At 38.4% G+C, this 20,571-nt stretch overlaps 1 protein-coding gene across 11 annotated transcripts in view; it reads right to left on the reverse strand.

Moving 5' to 3' along the window:
• KIAA1109 (KIAA1109 ortholog) overlaps positions 1-20,571 on the reverse strand; it is an 88,925-nt gene that overhangs the window by 37,211 nt on the left and 31,143 nt on the right. For all 11 annotated transcript variants that reach the window (XM_048303191.1, XM_048303187.1, XM_048303188.1 and 8 more), the window contains exons 20-41: positions 18,238-18,465; positions 17,510-17,647; positions 17,072-17,248; positions 15,247-15,375; positions 14,920-15,039; positions 13,052-13,329; positions 12,686-12,936; positions 11,993-12,251; positions 10,760-11,603; positions 9,874-9,944; positions 9,220-9,393; positions 8,815-8,935; positions 7,849-7,995; positions 7,366-7,493; positions 7,052-7,254; positions 5,435-5,632; positions 4,566-4,777; positions 4,217-4,368; positions 3,233-3,383; positions 2,278-2,430; positions 792-1,032; positions 14-162 (exon numbers count right to left, since the gene is read on the reverse strand). In XM_048303191.1, coding sequence (XP_048159148.1) covers positions 14-162; positions 792-1,032; positions 2,278-2,430; positions 3,233-3,383; positions 4,217-4,368; positions 4,566-4,777; positions 5,435-5,632; positions 7,052-7,254; positions 7,366-7,493; positions 7,849-7,995; positions 8,815-8,935; positions 9,220-9,393; positions 9,874-9,944; positions 10,760-11,603; positions 11,993-12,251; positions 12,686-12,936; positions 13,052-13,329; positions 14,920-15,039; positions 15,247-15,375; positions 17,072-17,248; positions 17,510-17,647; positions 18,238-18,465 — 4,524 coding nt within the window. The remainder of the gene's footprint in view (positions 1-13; positions 163-791; positions 1,033-2,277; positions 2,431-3,232; positions 3,384-4,216; positions 4,369-4,565; positions 4,778-5,434; positions 5,633-7,051; positions 7,255-7,365; positions 7,494-7,848; positions 7,996-8,814; positions 8,936-9,219; positions 9,394-9,873; positions 9,945-10,759; positions 11,604-11,992; positions 12,252-12,685; positions 12,937-13,051; positions 13,330-14,919; positions 15,040-15,246; positions 15,376-17,071; positions 17,249-17,509; positions 17,648-18,237; positions 18,466-20,571) is intronic.

The raw sequence follows: 20,571 nt of genomic DNA on the forward strand, positions 1-20,571 counted from the left end.
CCTGCACACTTACCTTTATTTTCAGCACAGAATCACTGTGAGTGTGAGTCTTGGACAACTTCCTCATGATCTCAGCACCAGTGACAGGCCCAGAGGAAGCGCTGGCAGGGGGAGGGCGATTGGCTGTTCCTTCCAGGAGCATCGTGTGCTCGCTCACAGTAGCTGCACCCAAGGAAACAGTTTTCCTCATTTAGATACATTTGGAGAACCAAGATTATCTATTATCAGGTGTATTTATCTACAGGCGGTCATGAACTTCCAAGTGCTGACACACACCTACACAGAGCTGTCTGATTTACAAATAAGAACACCTCAGACATGGGTCTGCTGGGTTTTGTTTAATAATCCAAAGTGCTTCTGCTCAACCAAAACAGATATTTTAGAGAAGGGGGCAAAAATTTCTGTTATACTGTATGATTACAAACAAGTTTCACAAACAAACATCTTTGGGTTCACTCTCTTATAGCTGGTAACTGCTGCCTGCCTTTTAACTGCAAGGTAGAAAATCATTAAGTTGATTAATTTTGTGCAGGAAATAACAAGACAAAAGATGTGAAAAAAGACAGGTCTCCTATTTTGTTTTTCCCTGAACAAGCACTAATTATTGTAATACTATAATTACCATTGTTAGCAGCAGCTTTGGAAGGAAGGTGATATAAAAAAAGAAGCCTGATAATTCTAAAAAAGGAGACTATAATGTGTTCAAGCATTAAAACTAAAGATGATACAAATGCTCTGAGAGGAGCTACTTGCCCCTATGACTTTTTATGGAGACAATAACACAAAAATACCTGCATCAAATTCAAACTCTGCTCCATCAGCACTCGTGTCACTCTGAAGACCCCCTCCATTGTCCAGTCCAAGGCCATCCTCATGCTCATGGCAGGCATTTGGCTGCAGTTTCATTGGCTGGGTTGGTCTGTGCAAGCTGACTCCTTTAAAGGCTGGGGTTACCACAATGAATTTCATCCACTGCCTTGCTAAGGCAACCAGACCTTTCTTAAGGGTCACTAAGGCAGGAAGGCCATCACTCTTTAAATAAAAAAATTTTAAAAATTAAAAATTCGTATCACAGCATTTTGAAGTAAATTGGAGGGGAGAAGAAGTCAAAGCTCTCTTAAATCTCTGTGCTTAAGAGGCTTATGACAAACATGCTGGCACCACAACACATCAAGCAAGAAGCCAAAAAGCTGAGAGATAAAAATTACAGCTTTATTGAACACAGTAAATACATTTATCTACATGACCTGAGGATCTAGCCCAAGGGGCCAAAAATAGACAGGAAGCAGGTTTATTAAATATGAAGCTAAAAGTACTTGAGTAATTTTAAGGCTCTGAACTACGGGCTAAGATTCATAACAACTCTGTACAAACAGAACTGAAATTAAAAAGATTATATTTTATCCATTGTTCATAAGCAGTATTTTAAGAACATAAATTTCAGGCCAAATATAGGGATTGTTTTGATTACACCACTGAATTGTCCAAAAGAAAATAAAAGCTTGTTATTTTGACCACAAATCAAACTGTGCTATTTGTGCCACAAACTGTGCTGTTCCTGATCACTGGCTCTCAGCTGAATATGCTGTAAACCAAAGTGTTTAAATCTGACAGCTGTGGAATTGGATTATGAAAACGACACAAAATCAGGAATAAACACTCCTCCTTATGCCTGATGTTTGTTCAAATAACTATTTCCCACTACAATCTAGACATTTACATTCTAAAGCCATCACGAAAGATTTGATTCTTAAGCCCTGAAGTTTGTACAATTCTAGTTCCTTCCTTAAACTGTCTGCATTATCCCATTGTTTCTAGAAGACATGAAAACTAGTTCCAAGGAGAGAGTTTGGAATAAGCTAACCAGTTCATGCACTTGCCTCAAGAACTGAGATTTATTCAATTTTAAAACCATGAAAAATGAAATCTTATAAAAAGGCTATTGAAATATAATAGAGAGGGAAAGAAATCTGATTTTAAAAGCCATATACAGTTTTAAAGGCATGCCTTTTTGGTTTATGATCTCTCATGTATTTACTAATAAAATAGTTTGATAAACATTATGCATATATATAGGCCATAACAAAAATGGCAGATGCCAAAGAAAATGAAACGAGAGAAACAATAGCTACTTAGCAATTTAAAGGTGCATATGAATTTGAATTATATTTTCTTGTTTGATAACCTTCCTTAAACTGTTGCCAAAATTAAGACATTAGAATTGGTGCATCTGAAACTAAAGGACTGAGATATTTCCGGTTTTCCCAGGTAACTCACCATAGTGGCATCCTCAATAATGGAGTAATTTGCTTGATGAAGGTAATGGTGCAATATATTACAGAGTAAACAAGAAGGATTTTCTTGCAAGAAACGAGCCACTTTGGTAAGCCTGTTGTACTTGCTTCTCAGAGGAAAGTGCACACTTTTATTCTAGATTAAAATAAAAACATTTTCAACATATAAACATACTTGCAAACAGAGCATCAATGACAAGATTTCATCTATGATACAACAAACTTCTAACCCCATTTTGAACTTCTGCAACAAAGATTTGCCTCATGGGTACCTACCTTATTTGAAATAATGTATGTGAAAAATCATTCTTGATGCATATTTATTTATATGAAGCAATAAAAGAAAAGCCTGGATTCAAATTGCAGACCTTATAAAGTTACTTCTGGACTAACAGACATATGCAAAGCCAGCTGCAATTTCCAAAGAAACTTTTCATTCCTAGTTATAGACAAAACAGGCACTTCTTCTAATTTGGTTTAATGCTAGAAAGAAGGGAGGAAAAATAAATAGGAAGGGAGGTAAGAATAAGAGACTGCTCCAAAGGATAATTTTTGAGTAGAGCAGCAAACCAGCGTCACACTCAGGTCATCCATCTCACAATGCAAGAAAGGATCTTGGCGTAGGTATCACATCAAAATCTTTCCACTAGATGGTGCCAATCAAACCAACAGCAAACAAATCTATTTCATAAAATATACCAGGCACTACAGCCATATTTCTTAGTCTTCTTTTACCTGGACATTCACTCAGCAGTAACAGCTCTGAAATTTAGACTGTGTACAGAAAGCACAGCTACTGAACTCTTGTGACCAATTCCAAAGGCTCACAAGAAATGCTGTAAGTTTGCCAGTGAAAAATCCGGAATTCCAAAAACTATATATTACCTATCACGCTGTCCTGTTCTGATATGCTCATTGATTTTATAAAGGTCATTTACCTCTAGAGCTTCTGTCATAATGCACCCCATAACAGCACAGATTCGCAGGGTTCCTTCAGTTTCCAGTTTATTTAATGATGACTTCACTTGATCAATGGGAACAAGCCAAGCGCCAACTGCAGGCGTTGCAGTGCTCAGGAGGTTCAGCTGCCTGTGGAGAAAAATAAAGAGAAAGGGGTGTTCACAGGCAGCAGCAGCCATCAGTAGGATTTTCTGATGCTATTATGAACAGTAGTCAAGTGAGGTGGGACACTGATGCAAAGTAATACACACAGACTTACTGCCCAGAAAACAAAAGCTGGCAAAAAGTACCTAAGGCAATTTTTGTTTTACTCACTCACACACTCACAGTTCTTCCCACTTTTGCTACTGCTATTCCTTCTCCTATTCTCATTTGATTCCCTACTGAAATCATACAGTTTGAAATTCTCATCACTGACTGAATCCCACATGAACTGTTGTTACATGTCATGAACGACTTGAGCTAAAGGACTGAGGCAAGAGTACCAGAAGAGTATTTTCTATCATATGGCTCTGAAAAACTAATCTTAGAAAGATGTATTTTGACCTTTATAGTGCAAAGGCAGTAAGATCATGGAAGATATCAGGCTGAATACCAAAAGCACTGAGCTGTTCACTAGCATCTCACCTACCCAAAACAAATACCCTCCCCTGCCTTTATCCCTCACACATTTCCATCTCACCAGAGTTGTTAGTGAGGGCTTTTTGTTTCATTTGGGTTTTCTACTCTTCCTTTTTTCTTCTTTTAATCATGTCTAGCTAAGAATTTTTTAGCAGCACTTCCATAGAAATGACAACAGTAAAAAACTGAAGCAAGTCTTACTGTGATATACACAAACTCAAAATTACCATTTCCAGAGAAGCTTCAAAAATTATTGAAATTCCATTCAGAACCTACCAAATACAAATGCAACTTAAAGCAGAACTGCCATTTTCTTTCTTTAAAATCAGGTAAAATTATACCTTGAATATATATGGGCTGGGGAGCGCACATTGGTGGGGGCTGCAAAACTAAACCAAATTTCTTTGATTGTCAACTTCATGCTGCAGGAGTCAGGGGGAGGAGGCATCAAGGGGATATCTTTTTTCAGATCATCAGATTCAACACCTTCATCCTTAAAAAAAGGAATTGTGAAGTCAGAAGGGAAATTGTTTTCCAAAATTATTACACTTAAAAGCACTAACATACTATACCATGCTCATAACTTTTTTTTTTCATTAACCCTCTCAAGGGATCCTGCAGAAAGCTGGAAGTTTAGTGTCTAAGCAGACAGTATGAGTGACCAATCATTTCTACCCAGTATGAACATACCTGCTCATCTGAAACTGAATTTCCATTAATATCTGAAGAGGGACTTATTCTGTCACAAGGGAGGTTATCTTCAGACACATCAGTGTTGTAACCACTACCAGTTGGGGAATCTGAAGAGTTGTTTGATGCAAGCAATCCACCTCTCTCTGTGTCTCTTGATTTACCCATGACTCCAAATGTGTTATACAACACTGCCCCAGACTGTCTTCCCCCTGTAAAAGTACCCAGACTGTAAAGGCTGGCAGCACATAAACAGCTGTAAGTTATGTCCCATAGAAAAGATCTGCACTTAAGCAGAGAAATACACATGGTTTTGGTTAAGCAAGATGCATTAACATTTCACTCAACAACTTATCACTACACTTTCGAGCTTCCGATGGTTTATCACAAGCAGATGAAGAGTATTCACATAGAGACTGTTTTTAAATACTATTCTCTGATAAAAATAATTTGGATGATAGAAAATACATATGTACTGTGGGGTTTTTTTTCTTTCTGAAGCTAGCTTCTTTCCCCTCCCAGAGAAAACTCTGGCTCTATAATGCACTTTTTGTGGGTGAGGTCAGGATTTAAGTGATTAGTGAAAACATCAATTTCAACCTTCACTTCAAGCTCAGAAACTGATGAAACCAGTTCATATGAAATTATTTCATACACTATATAAGTGCTACAACTAAAAATGTCTTTATTGTATAACCTATGAAATTTATTTACCACAGACATGTGCTATTCAGTATCACCTAGATTCAACGATTTCTAATCAAGTAATTGCTAAACAAGAGGACCTAACAACAGAATTGGCAGTAATCTCATAAAACAAAATAATACAAAGCTTTATAATATATAATATAAAGCTTTTAAAGTTTTACCTTTTATCGTTAAATTTTCAATTCCACACTCAAACATTATCCAACCCCACTTCTCTTGACTAGGACCAATTCGAGCTACATCTGGAACAGCTTGTTGATCTGTTTCATCCACAAAAGCAAACTCATCCAACTCTTCCAAAGTAAAAAGAACTTTTGATTTCCCAAAAGGAATGGCTGTTATTGCACAAGTTCCAATATCTGTGAAAATAAACATATTTACTACTTTGTTACAAAATGGAAAAAACTTTACATCTGCAGACAACTCTCTGAAGTTTAGAGTGTTTTGGGGGAGTTACCCATTTAGTATTCCTCAAATAGGAAGCGGCGGGGGGGGGGGGGGGGGGGAAGAAAGAAAAAGTTTAAAGTTGAAGCACAAGCAAGAAAAAGAAGCACAGAAAGAGGGAAAAAAACGTCTTTCTCCTGGTATGTTAATACAGGCAGGAAAATTTTTAAATTTGGAAAAAAACAAGGACTGAGCAACATTTTAAACAATTTTATACCTAAATGTCAAATACATGAGGAAGACAACTACACTGAGTCACTTTATATCCCTTCTAATCCTTACTCGCTGCCTCCAATTTCTAACTGCATCCACTTCTGAAGTATACACGAAATGCTAAAATCTGCAGAAAGGCTCTTCCCAACCTTTTGAATAGAAGATGGTGACTTTTCTTGGTTAGAATGCCAAAACTGGCCCTCTTGATTGTCTGCAGCATACCTGATACAGGGCACTTTTGCTAAGATTCTACCCATAACTAAGTAGAAACGGATGTAACCATTTTAGTCTTCTCTTACTGTTTTTGTTTTCCTCACAAAATTTCATTGCCTCACTCATCTTTGCAGAGCAGTGGGAGTTTTGTTGTTTATTTATTTATTGCGTATTTTTTAATCATACTGGCTTTACAGAGTACTTCCTCATGTCTAAAGACTCCTGTTCATCATGGGATTGACTAAAAACTGGTATAGATTCCATCAAAACTGAAGCAGTTTAACAAAAACTGCCTCTACTTTTGGTCATCTTTTCCTGTTTAGTTTTCCCAGGATCAGGAGTTACAGTAAAATTTAATTCATAGCTTCTTTAAGACATTTCCTTAACACAAACAAGGAGGAAGTCAATTGGGTAGATCTCATTTTCAGTTTTAAAACCACTCTAGTTAAAAACCTACTTAAAACTTGTCATGGTGAAATTGCTGGTACAACAGGCACATCATTGAAAGTGTTAGAAAGCAGTAAGAAAGCAAGTAAGTGTAATTCATTCCCTGCATAAGGTGACAAAGAATGGTAGCTGAAAAGAGATCAGCTGGGAGGAAGGGAGCTCAGGCCTCAAATTCCAGCAGTGCAGATCAGTATTTACAGTGCAACACATCTGCCACACAAACTGCTTACAAGTTTGTCTAGACAGTTTGTAGTTTGCCCAAGTTTAAATCTAGCACTTAGTGGACTCACAGAAAATAATTCATCCCAAACTTCTTTTTCACATGTCTGCAAAACCTTCAGGTGCAAGTGGCTTTTTATCTGTTGATAAAAAAGCCACAACCAAACTACAAGATAAAGACCAACTATAACCAGTTGATTCTACGAAAGCTGACATTGCCACATTTTAATATTGTTTAATACCTGTTGTATCAAGACCTCTAAGCTGTCCATGAACACGATGGATGTTCAATTTAGCAGCAATTTCCTTTCCTTTTTCTGCTCCAGAATTGGATCTCAGTGAGCCAGAAGACTGGGGCTGCATTTTGCTGGTTTGGATGTAACGATCGAATGTGACAGAATTCCTCCCAGTTTCTGCATTGTTCGAAGTCTCCTCAACTATACCCCTTTTCAGTGTCAGGGAGAAAAAACAATTAAGCGAATCTCGAGATGAACAAAAATAATCAAATGAAATATGTCTAAAGGTTGTGACAAATAGTGACATGAACTATTCTTACCTGTTCATACGAACTTGAGTAGCAATTCTATCAAAACACAATGCTACTAAGGAAACGTGAGTCACAGTTTTGCTGGAAGAAACTCCTGGGGATTCATCCACAGATGCTTGTAGCAAACACAGGTTCACCTGTACACAGAATTGCATCAGAGTAAAGACACTTAGAAAAGCGTTGCATTAATCACTAATTTCTGATACAATCTTGTCTTATACTTTCAGTAAAAAGAAAAATAAAACCATCACACCTAGAACATAATTTAAAGACATGGCAGCCAGTTACCCCTACAGTGGTTGTTATATAACTATCGCACATTCTACCATCATAAAATTAAGCAGCTCCAAAACAGCCTATCCTACTCCAAACATTAGTTCTCTAGCACAAATGCACAGCTTCACTTCAGCTTTTGGGGAACAAACAGGGATGCAAAAGAAGGGTCATTTTGTGAGGCACTTTTCTACTAATAAGCTAAAAAAAAGCTGTTACCTTTGGAACAGTAACATTGGCCTGAAGACCTTTAATTGTCACGTTATCTTGCTTAAGTGAGAGATTGGTCTGTGCTGGTCCCTGGTTTGTTGTTCCTGTCGTGGTGGTGTCTATTTTTGTTCCTCTGATGTCCTGCTTCGAAGATAACTTGAAGAGGGGAGGAAAATAATTTATTAGCACAAACTCAAGAGCTGCTGAGCTCAGGAGTAACAGGATATTTTATCAGCACTGAAGCAGCAAGAGATTTTGACTTTATTTTAGGCAATTTACCACGATTTTCCAGAACAAAGGCTCCAGCACTTAGAGGTACAGTAGGTCTAAAACCATAAGGGCAGCAGTGACATTCTGCAGTAAACTTTAACAACCAGACTTCAGCTGAAAGTTTGAAGTCTACACATGTAAATTATATAAAACAACTTACTATAAAGCAAATTATTAGTGTCCACTACACTGTGGAGTCTAAAGAATCATAAAATATAAATATGGTCATTACCTTGGACAGAAAGGACTCCTAATTCTGTAGAACTACCATACAATTCTTTTTAAGTTAAATTAATTTTTTAAAGTCTCAGATGAACTGCAAAAAAACCCACAGGCACTTTCACAGCTCTCCCTAACTACTGTAGAATAATAAATAACGTCTCACTGAGATGAATGCAATACTTAAGAATATCAGTTATAGTAATTTCAAAGAACAGAATGTGTGATTTGATCTCAGGTAAATTACTGTAGCTATGAACTAGACTATCCAAAACAGAAAAACTTCAATCCTGGAAGAGATTTCTGGTCACTGAAAGACAGTATGTAGGAGTTGAATATAAAAATGTATGCAAGTATGCATTCAAAATTAATATAACATTTAGCTACTATATCTCAAAACACTAAATTCAATTCAAACTTTCTGTGTAAGATACAGAATAGACCATTCTCTCAAATCCATGTGGATTTCCCTTGTTCCTTCCTCACATTTTCTGAGAAGCTGGTCTTGCTGTTCTGCACAGCATCCCGCAGGACTTTGCAGTGCAGGTCATCCACGATCGCTGCCGGGTGCCGGGAGCTGGCACAGTGCACCATGGCCTCGATGTACCTGGGAGAGGAAACCAGCCACAAGAGACCATTTAAACTCCCAGTTTCACATGGCACACCATCAACCCCGTGTAATTAACACTACAGAGGAAAAAATAAGCACTGGCAGACACAAAGGGCACTTCCCATTCTTCCAGTCACCTCATAGGAAATGCAGAATTACATCCACTCGGCACCAGGCCCTGCTGTTCCAGCAGCCACATTATTCAATCCTTTTACATAAGCTTTTGCTGAACAGAACAGCTGTGATTTCAGAAAATTTTAGTATCATCAAAATAAAGTTACCTATCCAGTGCCTCTGCTACAAGAGGAGTCAGAACTACATCGACAGTTCCTTTTACTTCCACTATTGCCGTTGTCCGTGTCTGGAAGACCGGGTGATCCAACGTCCATTCCTCTGTTATTGTTTCATCATCTGTATTCTCTGCAGGCTTCTTATCCAAAGGAGTGTAAGGTGTGCTAAACAAGTCAAATACACATTCATGATCAGGCTTTGGAAAAACAAATACAGAAGTGTTCTGGTTTCATTTTAATTCTTAATAAAATCCACATAATGGCAGGTTTCTTCTACCATATAGCTTAGAAAGTACACAAATATAATCCCAGGGCAAGGCCCTCCCTAGTTGCAAGTTCAGCTTCTGGCAAAGAAATGGACACTTGCCATTAGCACCTCCAAATTCATCTAAATTGAATCACCATTTGTAATCCTGAAAACGTACAAGTGAAATAATTTAATGCTTGCACTGTGTACTTTCTTTTTGACCACACCCAAACATTTCATAATAGAATGATCTGTTCTGAAATAGATCAGGTACTGAAAACTACTGCTGTAAATCAAATTTTGAAAGGGCTAATGGGAGCCAAAGTATTTAAGAGGAGTATCAGGAAAATCCTACTCTTAAAAAATACGCTAATAATGTCAGGCTGTGTTCAACTTACTTGGATGTTGATCCTGTAAGCTGCATGCCTCTGTCCAGTAATGAGTTAGCTGTGAGACCCTGTTTAACAATCTAAGATAAAAGTGCAAAGAAATTTATTACATTCCTTCCATATATGAAAAATTCCCCAACCAAGGAATCTTTAAAAATTCGCCTTAAAGCCATTTTTCTTAAAAGAATCCCTTAGAAGCAGATTCTCCAATATAGGATACAGGAACTCCTAGGTTTACTTTTTTAATTCCTTGAAAAATCAGGTTATACAGCATTTACATAAACATTGACTCACTGGTTTTAAAAAAAACCCTTCAAATACTAATCTACAAAAGGTTTGCATGAACACAAACCTTTTCTGCCAAATGATAACAAATTCCATTCCAGAGCTCAAACACCTATTTTCTATCAAGTCATTTCCATTAATTTTCATGTACTTCATTTCAGCTCCTTCCTTAAGCATGTATGCTCAGGTCATTTAAAAAAAAAATAATCATTTCCTAAATCTGAGTTGCAATTTTATTTTGAAATAAAGCACTGAGAGCCTAAATTATACTTTATCAGCGTTAAATGTAATGTTACTGCAACTTTGTATAACATATTGTAAACAAAATTCACATAAATATCCTTCAGCTGTATAGCACTCAACAGCCAGCATTTTTTAGTGCAACAGTGATAATTCAGAACACACATCCACAGAATTCGAACTCCATCTTTCCTTGTCCACAACCTCCCAGCCACTCAGCCCCACTATCTGAAGTCAGAAGTTCAAGGTATTCCTTAACTAAAAGCCAAGAAAATTCAAGTTTCTTCTAGCTTATTCATACAACTGGTACTAAGCCATTTTAAGTTATATTGATTTCTTACTCCTTTCTCTACTCCTCCATCTTCCATACCTTAAAAGTTGGGACAGAGAGTTGCTCAAAAGATGAGGAACTTTCTTCACTCGTTGGTGTGTCAAGGTCTAAAGGGCGATGTAATGAGGATTTGGAAGTTCTTTTGTTAGTTGGATGCTTTACTGACCAGTTGATCACCTGGAACTGTGTAAGGTAATTTTGGTAACATGCCATTACAGGCTGCTGGGAAGTTATTTGCTCACGTTCCACAGTCTTCTCAGAGTCCAGGACATACATGTTGTCAACGTGCTCATCATCTCCTCCCAGAGCTGAAACAAATGAAGCCTGGGAAGGATGAGTCTTAATTGGCAACGTTTTCATATCCTGACTAATTTCTCCGTGGATTGTGCTTGTCAAGGGCCCTTCCACACTGTGATAAATAGACCCCCTACTGTATTCAGTTTTCTGAGCTTGCTTTTTTCTCTTCTTCCTCCCTGGATAGGTTCCTGGACCTTCATCACTGCTTATGGGCTCAAACTCTTCTGCAGCTGAAAAATAAGCCTCGCTATCCGCCATGGACATGCTGGAATCCATCGAGCGGTACTGGTGGAACGAGTTTGAATCTGCTGAGGGAGTGTAGGGGAAAGAGCCAAAGCTCCTCCTCTGCTTTGGGGAGTCCAGGACATTCTCGTCGCTACGGGACACGTCGCTGCTGAACTGCACTCCCACAGGGACGGGCTGCTTGTCTCCATAGAACGCTGCCGTGAGGCTCTTGGTGCTGCCGAGCCGGGTGGAGCACACGGACGCTTGTCTTTTCAGTGGGGACCTCATGGGGGACTGGCCCACAGGCCTCTCCTGGGGGCCAGGGGACGCAGGCCGGCCCTCTGCACCCTCCACCGCGACACTGGGAACGAAAATAAACACTTCCTTATTGCATTACTAATGCTTCTCTTCCCACACTGTACAACCTGTCAAATGCATCAGTGATTCTGTGACTTTCTATTAGTGTAACCATTATCTTCATAATGCTGGCTGCATACCGAATTCTGCCACTTGTCTACACACAGAGGATGTAAAGCCAAACATTAAACAGCAAGTGCTGGTGTCTTTACATGCTGGATTTTCTACCTTAATCAGGTAACCATCCCCTATCAGGGATCCAAAGTGGCATTCAAGCCAGGAAATGAATTTCAGCAGCACCATTTTTCAGCTTTAAAAATTGCTAAATCAATTTCTTACATCTTGGAGCATTCAAAAGTTGAATTATGCACCAACCTGGACAGGAGTACTAACCTTCCATGAGCATCTTCCCTTTTTGCACTGGGCAGGAACTCCTTCTGTCCCAGGTGATCCTCAGCAGTGGATGAGGGGCTGTCCTTTTCCCCTGCAAGCAAGGGCAGGGCAGCACTGGAGCTGCTCGTTTCCTCTGAAGAAGATGAGGAGCTGTGGGAGCGCAGTGGCACCTGGAGGCTCAGGTGTTGTGCTTTCCTTTCCATTTCTATCCCCACAGATCTGCAGTCCCAGTCTTTTCTTTTGACACCATTTGCTTTACCTAGGATCACGGACAGAAAAGAAAAACTGAATATCTGATAACACAACTGCAGTGGACTCTTCCCTGCCTACTGAAATAAAAATCATTATTAAATAAAAGCCGTAGGTTTGAAATGCATGCACATATTAGCACGTTGTACTGACAAAAATTGATAAAATCATGGCAGCAAAATATCAGATTGTCTTGGTCGGCTCCCTTTTATATACATAGAACAGATACAAGCCAAAAAACTCTTTTACTCAGAAAGGAGTTGCATGTTAATATAAAAATCCAGCACATGAAAGCTTGCTCAAGCTCTGTCTGCTCTTAGAAGGGGTCAGGACACAAGAGCACAAGCAGTTGTACCAGACTCATAAACACTATAAATAGCAAAACATTAAGAAACTATACTTTTGGGCAAAATAGAGTAAAAATACAGTACAGTGCATTCTCACCATCTAAAATTTTAGGAATCTCCTTAGTAATTATCCATTCTCCTGGCTGAAGTAAAGACTGTCCATAAAACATATCAGATTCTGCACTTGTGCTTGAGAAAGCAGAGCTGCTTGAAGGTGTCAATTCCTCAAGTTTGAAAAAATCCAGTCCCGTTAAGGTGCCACCAAAGAATCGACAACCACCGAGACAGCCACACTTGTTCTTGCTTCTCTTATTTCTCAAATTATCATCAGGCCACAAAAACCACAACCTACAAAAGGCAGAAGAGCAGAAAATAAAACAAAAACATGACCATGCTGAAGCTCAGCGAAAGCAAGATTCAAAGATATCCCTTTAAATGCACCTCCCTCAACCACATCTCTCACCTCTTGGTTCGGTTATCGTGTGTTTCCAAGAAATGCCTCTGCACTTCGTGTTTAGAAGGATGATCTGCAGCTAAAGCGATGTCAGCAGTGATGAGGCCCAGGTTGACAGAGCCAGCTTCCAGCCAATATGCCCTCCTCAATATTGGCTGGAGGCCAGTTCTGCAGTTGTTCACCTGCTCAACATATTGTCTGAGCTGAAGGTCCTGGATGGCCGCGCTGACGCCTTCCCCAACAGACTGGTTGTGCAGGTTGCAGTTTGCAATGCGTATGGCACCCATCTGAAAACGGGATTTAGACGTGAATCCTGACTATTTGTGAGTGAAACAAAGGAAGAATGGCCTTAAACCAGTTAACACATCACATACTACAGCCCAAAAAGATCTCAGTAAACTTCTCTCCAGGGAAGCAGTTTTATATACAGGTCAGCACACACATAAAAGAAGGCAACTTAGAAATTAATCTCAGACACTTTGTACTTAACAAAAAATAAAGCATTTACTTAGAAAGCATCCTTTTGTAAACAGATCAAAACAGAAAACAACTGTCAACAGATGTTGTAATGAAACTTTAAAAAACTTAAATCATTAACTTCTTCACTGTCATCTAAAACCCAAGAAACCTGAAACTTTCCAACTTGCTTAGTCTTCAAATAATCTGAAGACATTGGAGCTAGTTTCCTGCACAACTTGAGTTCTCTCCAAAATGTCAACACAAAGCACCTGAAATTTCAGATCGAGTCTTACAACTCTAAAACAAGGAAAGCTGAAAGATAATATAGCCATGGCAGAGCTACCCCCAGGGTTAATATTAAATTATTGCTTCTCATCTCTGTCACAGATTACAAAGGACCACGAAAACCATTTTTTTTTTAATTTGAATGAAACACATTCAGGATGTAATTTTCTAGAGTGGTTCAGGTTATTAAGCTGCCTTTGAAAATACTGCCATTCTTATTTATGCCTGCAGACACCGTTAATATTTATGATGGTGCTTTTTAATATTGGATTCAAAAGAATTTGGAGGCTCAAATGTATTTTTTTACTGCCACAGGGCAAAAAGCCATTCAAACCATGAGATACCGCGTCATTAAAAAAATATCTAAAATAATTACCACCGCCCTTTAGTTAGATTCTTGCTCATAATGTGAAGCTGCGCCCAAAACTTTTAATTTTAAGTCTACCATTTAAAACTGTGTTTATTAACTAACAGCACAATTACTACTCAGTTATGTCAGCAAGGCAGTTTTCTTCTTTTCTGTTGTTACTGTAACTCAACTGTATCTAAACTTATATTTTGCTACACTGAATAAATTATTCCTTTTTTATCCTGTGCAGTAGGATAATGGAGAGAATATCAGCTTTTCTCTGCACAGCCCTTTTTGAACAGTGGATTCAGTCGGGCAGTGGCACAAACACTTCTCCCTTCTCTACCAAAGATAGATCTAAATTCACACAAGAGGATCATGAGTTGCTCAGCACTGACTTGTACATGATCCATATCAATCATTTCCATTTGCTGAATTATTAATTCACAGCACAAGTTCTTAGCAGCTCTCAGGTACAAACACTGAGATTTATATGATTTATATTGCCCGGTGTGTTCTAAACTATTTTACACCAATTCTGCAGCTTCCACTTTTATTTTGGGAGACATATGCTCCTCCTTACCATTTTCCAACATAATTAATGGGATTAATAAGTAGAAGCCAAACTGACCGACTCCTGGTCCAGTCCATGATGACGTTTTATCCCTTAAAGTTTTAGGAATTCTGCTTAGTCCACACTGCATGCAAGGAAGATATTCTATCAAAAATATAAATATCTCTATCGACAAAGTATTTTAATTGCTGTTAAGAGAAATATTTTTACCTTGATATTGGTGGCACAGCCATGTTCTACCACATACAGATCTGCTCCATCCATGGCTAAGCGTGTCATCGTGTACTTCAAGTCATCAGACGTTGGGCACGGCCCAGGCACAGAGTTCATCTAAAGGAAAAGGGAAAAGAATGAATAAAGGAAAGACATATCAATGTCCATTAGGAGCTTAATTTGTGCCAATCCTTTTATTTATGTTGTGTTTAACATTCAACTTGACTGTACTCCACGTGTCTTAGTAATGTTAAGGCTGGTTTCTGAACTGCTCCAGAGAACCTGTGCATGTACAGAGAGCAGTAAGGACGGATGAAAAGGTACCTTTGGGTCACAAAAGCGGCGATCGATGCCGTGCTGGCACAGGATTACGGATTTGGGCCGCTCCAGCTCAAACTCCCTGCACACCACGTGGAACACAAAGGTCTGGCCCCATTCCAGAAGACAGGCGAGCTGTAAGCAAACAACAGCACATTGTCCATCATCACCCACGCAAAAACGGACTTGTGGTGTTCGATGGAGAACAGACAACAACCCCAGGGGTTGGGACGTGAGCAGGAGGCCTCACCACACCCTCCTGGCTGCAGCACCTTCCTGCTACTCAAGGCTGATTTTTAATCTCGTGTGCACCACAACATGCAAGTGTGTACTTTTTCACGGAAAAGCACGGTGACATTAAACAATTTCCTAAATTATTTCTTAATAAAAGGCAGCAGCTCTTGCTCTTACAGTCAGCTGAGAACTTCATTGTAAAGACAGAGCTCCCCACACTTTATCACAAAGAATACCTCAAGGTACTTCATTACTATTCATAATTTAAATGTCAGATTTACTTGTATAAAAGCAAAAAAGTTACATTTAGAAAGCACAGGAGGAAACTGGCTCAACAAAACACTGCTGATTCTTGCTAGATCTAGTAATTAGCCTATTGTTGATTTAAGTCTTTTATATAGTTAGCATGCTCATAAAGGAAATGATTCATGACTGTCTGTCTCTATTATGAGAGGGAAATGGGTTTTCTTTGGCTTGCCAAAGGAAAGGGGACTTAAAATCAGCAGTAATTTGAATGGAATTTAATACAGCTATGACTGTCCTGCACAAAATCTCTTCTCCTCCATTCAGTGTAGTCCCTTCCCAAATTCTTGCAATACATCAAACTATGGAAAGAAAAAAGCCTATGAACCTGAAACAGCAAATGCAAGTTCTGCTCCACAACAGTGCTGACAACTTAAAATAAAAATCCTGTATGATGCATACAACTGAGAATGGCTTTGTAAGGGAAGAAAATCTTTAGGTTGCATTAAACATTTAGAAATGTTCTTTAACCTTCGAGTACTTTGAATCAACTGAGTTTAATTTTGAACCATAGAGCAGTGGAGCAAATACTACAAATCATCTAAATCAGTGGCAGCATTTCGGGAAGTACCACCACAGACATCTGTATATGTAGCAAGAAAATGTCTATTCTTTAGACTTACTAAACTTGCTTGTATGCCTTATTTTGATTTTATTTGCTGCAGAAGTCTCCTAATGAAATATGTGTTTAATCCTAAAAAATAATGCCAATTTTTAGAGGAACAAGAAGATGTAGAAGTGTCTTAAAAATTTAAAAATAAATAAAGCAAATAGTAACTACCAAATAGAATGTATGTACTTTTCTTACGCCTCAATACACTGGCAAAGCAACCCTTCTTTAAAGATCTGGCAGACCACACCAGAAATGAATCAAAATGATCTGCCTGTTGTAAACCTGGAGCCATTCCCCTAGCTGGAAAGACAAATGTAACATAAATGGCAAAATTAAAAGGGGTTAGTGCTAAGACTGACCTAACAAAATGCAATACTGGGAAAGCAAACTATGTTCCAGTGGCACCAAGCAGCAGAATTTATGCAGTGAGGAGCTACTCCTGAGGCCTGTCCATACTACACTCCCACAAATGACCTCGTTTGCCTCCTACTTTAAAACATGACTGTGACAATGGCTCGTTTGGCATCTCCTGTCCCTTTACAGAAATTATTAGGTTTTAAAGCTATAAAGTAAAGGTTACTTAAGGCACAGATCACACGCTCTCCAGAAATCCACGCTGCACCAGTTTTACAAGGAAGAAGGTTAATACTTCAACACTTCAGAATGGTTTCTAGATGGTACCTGTGGTGCTGTCACTTTGGCTGTGAGGCTTCCAGCCTGCACATCTATCAGCCAGGCATATTCCAAAGTGTCACTTCCCAGGGGCAGCCCTTCCGCGGAAAACATGGCATGAGCACGGAGCTGCAGGCCCGACAGGCTGACGTGACCCTCCCGGAGCACTTCGTCCACTGCAGGGCGCTGCGAAGGACAAGGAAGCGGAAGGCAATTGTTGGAAAAGAGGCAACACTGGCCTAATTTAATCCTATTTATTTTCTTGACAAAATGAAAAAAAAAATCTGGACAAAAATAAAGATTTTGCAAAATACGCATCAGATTTTTCTTACAATTCACAAGCCTTAATAAAAACTTTGCACAACACGAAATTCCTACCAAAAAAGAACTCAGTTTTAAGATCAACACAGCTTCCACAATACAGACACGCAAGCACTGACTGATTACCTGGTAATTGTCATTCAGAAACAAATTCACTGGAGACAGTACAAGCTGAAGCATTGTTTCTCTAAATCCTTTCTTCATCTCAAAACACAGCCTCTCCAAGAAAGCTGTAGGGCACTCTGGACCATCTGGACTGCAATGCTGAAATAAAAAATAAACACATCTGTTTCAGAACCTGAAAATACACAACATGGTTGAAACTTTACTATTAGTTGCAAATCTGTGAGCAGGAAGTACGCCAATTTTCCTCTAAGTGGATACCCAAAAAGAAGCCTGTGCAACTTCAAAAACCTTTTAACAATTCCATAAACAGCAATTCAAACCTACTTGGGTGAACCCAATGTTTTATCTGGATTTTTTATTCCTGGGGTTCCCTAAGAACTCAGGAGCAGACTGCACCATTATGAGACAAATTTGCTAATGAGCAGAGAAATCGTAATGGGCAATCAAAAATATTACAGAAATCAAGTTCTGTATTAATTAAATTAATTTTATTAATTTATATTAAAATAATCAATTAAAAAATTATCCAGTTCTGCCTCCCAGATCAACAAAACAAATCCCATCTCAAAGCCATTTAGATAGCCACAGTTCCAGCAGAGAGTATATACACACTTTGGTGAGCACCACACCAACTAAACGTTCCAGGCATTTAAATGTGGATCCAGATTATGAAACTCAAAAAAATTAATTACATGAAGCAAATTCTTTTATGATAATAAAGTACTTACCACTGGCAATCTCCCATGCACTTTGTACAAATTAACAAGCACAGTGATATCCCATGGGCGTAAAGTAAGAGGGTGAACAGGCTTGACTGAACTTTCATTTTCTTTTTTGTCATTTTCCACTCCAACAGCTGTCCACCCAGAGCTTGAGGATGTTGACAGCGACAGAACAGGGCTTGAAATAACCTCTTCAAAATCAGTGTACATGTCATCTTCCCCAAAATAATTTTCCTAGGAAAAGGAATTGTTATGATCATATGGAAAACAAATGAAAAACATGTAGGCAATGAACTGAAATACAAATCCAATCTTCTTTATGTTAGTGTTCCCTAAAATAAGTGGCATAGCTACAACGTACAGCTAAAGGAACAGACATAACTTTATGTTATGAAAACTGGATAGCTTAAATGTGCAAATTTAGGCCGTGTGGTTGCAGAAAATGAAGGCAGCTCAGTAGTTGTCACAGTACTGGTATTTGAGATGCATGCAACACAAATAACTGAAATATTACTGTTATGAAATATAATTACTGACATTTTTAAACAGATTTTGTGATTTTAAAGACAGATAACAGAGTAAGAACACAAAACACATCTCCTGCATGAAGTCACCCTCATCCAGCTTTCTGAACCTTTTTTTCAGCAAGTTTAAAAGTCTTAAACATGCCTCTAAAGTATTAGGTCATAAACATTTCTTGCTCAGGTCTAAAAGCCACCTTGTGTCTAAGCAAATCCTCTTCAATTAGCTGAGGCCAAAGTAACACTGCCAAATTCTACCAGGAAAGAGAAAACCCATCAGATTTCTGGCAATATTTCATATCTCCCTTAAAAAAAAAAAAAAAAAAAGCTGGACTCTCAAGAAAAATTTTCTTACAATAATTTTTTATGAGGCAGACCCAGCAGAGGGTGGTAGGAGCTCCAGTAACTCACTCCTGGCAACTTCTGCTGTGAATGCCAGGACCTATAAATGATTCATTTCCAGACAGTAAACCCTTAGCGGGGTGTGCTGTACCAAAAATCGACCTCCCAAGATTAGAAAGCTTAACAAAGCTGCATGGACCATGTGTGTCCAGGAATCTCTACCCCATGTATTAAAAAAAGATCAATGAAAATAAACTGAAAACAACATTTCAACCACAAGTCAGGAAAACAAACATAAAAAAACCCAGAAAACTAGAAGTCTTTCAGGAGATGCTCCCAGCACAGCTGGACAAAAAGTTCTAAATAGAGTCACAAAAATGCTAAAAAGAGCAATATATGCACATTTTCATAAACAAGCTATTAATCTAAAATTCCTCTTGAGAATTAGACTGGAAAAGCTAAATTTCATGTGAGAAATCTGTACCTAAAAATGAAATCATTACAGAATCAAGGATGTAATGCAGCACTGTTTGCGTTTACTTCCAGAGGCAAAGAGCACTGAAAAAGTGCTGCTTTGCTTGAAAAGCTAGAAATCCCTCATGAATTTATGGGCTTCAAAAACAAAGCTCAATAAACAATTCAAATATGGGTTCATTTCCTCTGTACCAGGAGAAATCAAGTCTTCAAGATGCAGTACTGGCCTAATTTTAATCCTATTTATTTTATTGACAACATGAAAAAATAATGAGCATATTTTCAAGTCCTGTACTCTACAAAACAGTATTTTCTGCCATTCCTTGCTTACATGCTATACATTATATAAATTCATGAAAATGACTGTTTCACTGAGTCCTGATATTGATCACCTGTCTCAGAAAATTCTTCAACCTCTGCTCCAAAATGCCAGCCTCCAGAAGCATTACCTTAGCCTAGATCTGCACAGGTTGAAACACGTGTTCAGAGAAAAACAAACAAGCAAAAACCCACCCAAAAAAACCAAAAAAAAAAACAAAAAAAAAAACCCAAAAAAAACCACGCACACACACAAAAAAAAAAACCCAGCCACAAAAATCAACCAAATCCCAAGCATTTCGCTGTTAGTCAAACAGAAGTCAAATGTTTAAGTGCCTTGGCTTTGTTACCACAAGGGAGGGCGAGGGAGATGGGAAGAAATTAAACTTAGACACCCTAAAAAATCAGTCATGGAAGAGGACATGGCAAAAACAACATGAACACACACTTTGAAGCATAAGAGATTAACACCAAGTAAAGGATGCATAATTCTTCTCTGATATTTACTGAAGAAGCTTTTTAAATTAAGCTTATTCTCATGTCCTTCCCCATTCCCCTCCATGATCCTAACTCCAGAAATGTCATGGAATCTAATTAAGAAAAATAACACACTGCAGAACTTAAAATGAACCAAAAGCATGAGTTCTGATACCACTTTGCATAAAAATTGGAGTTTAGATAAGCT

Source organism: Corvus hawaiiensis, chromosome 5 (assembly GCF_020740725.1).
Source record: "Corvus hawaiiensis isolate bCorHaw1 chromosome 5, bCorHaw1.pri.cur, whole genome shotgun sequence".
Classification (NCBI taxonomy): domain Eukaryota; kingdom Metazoa; phylum Chordata; class Aves; order Passeriformes; family Corvidae; genus Corvus; species Corvus hawaiiensis.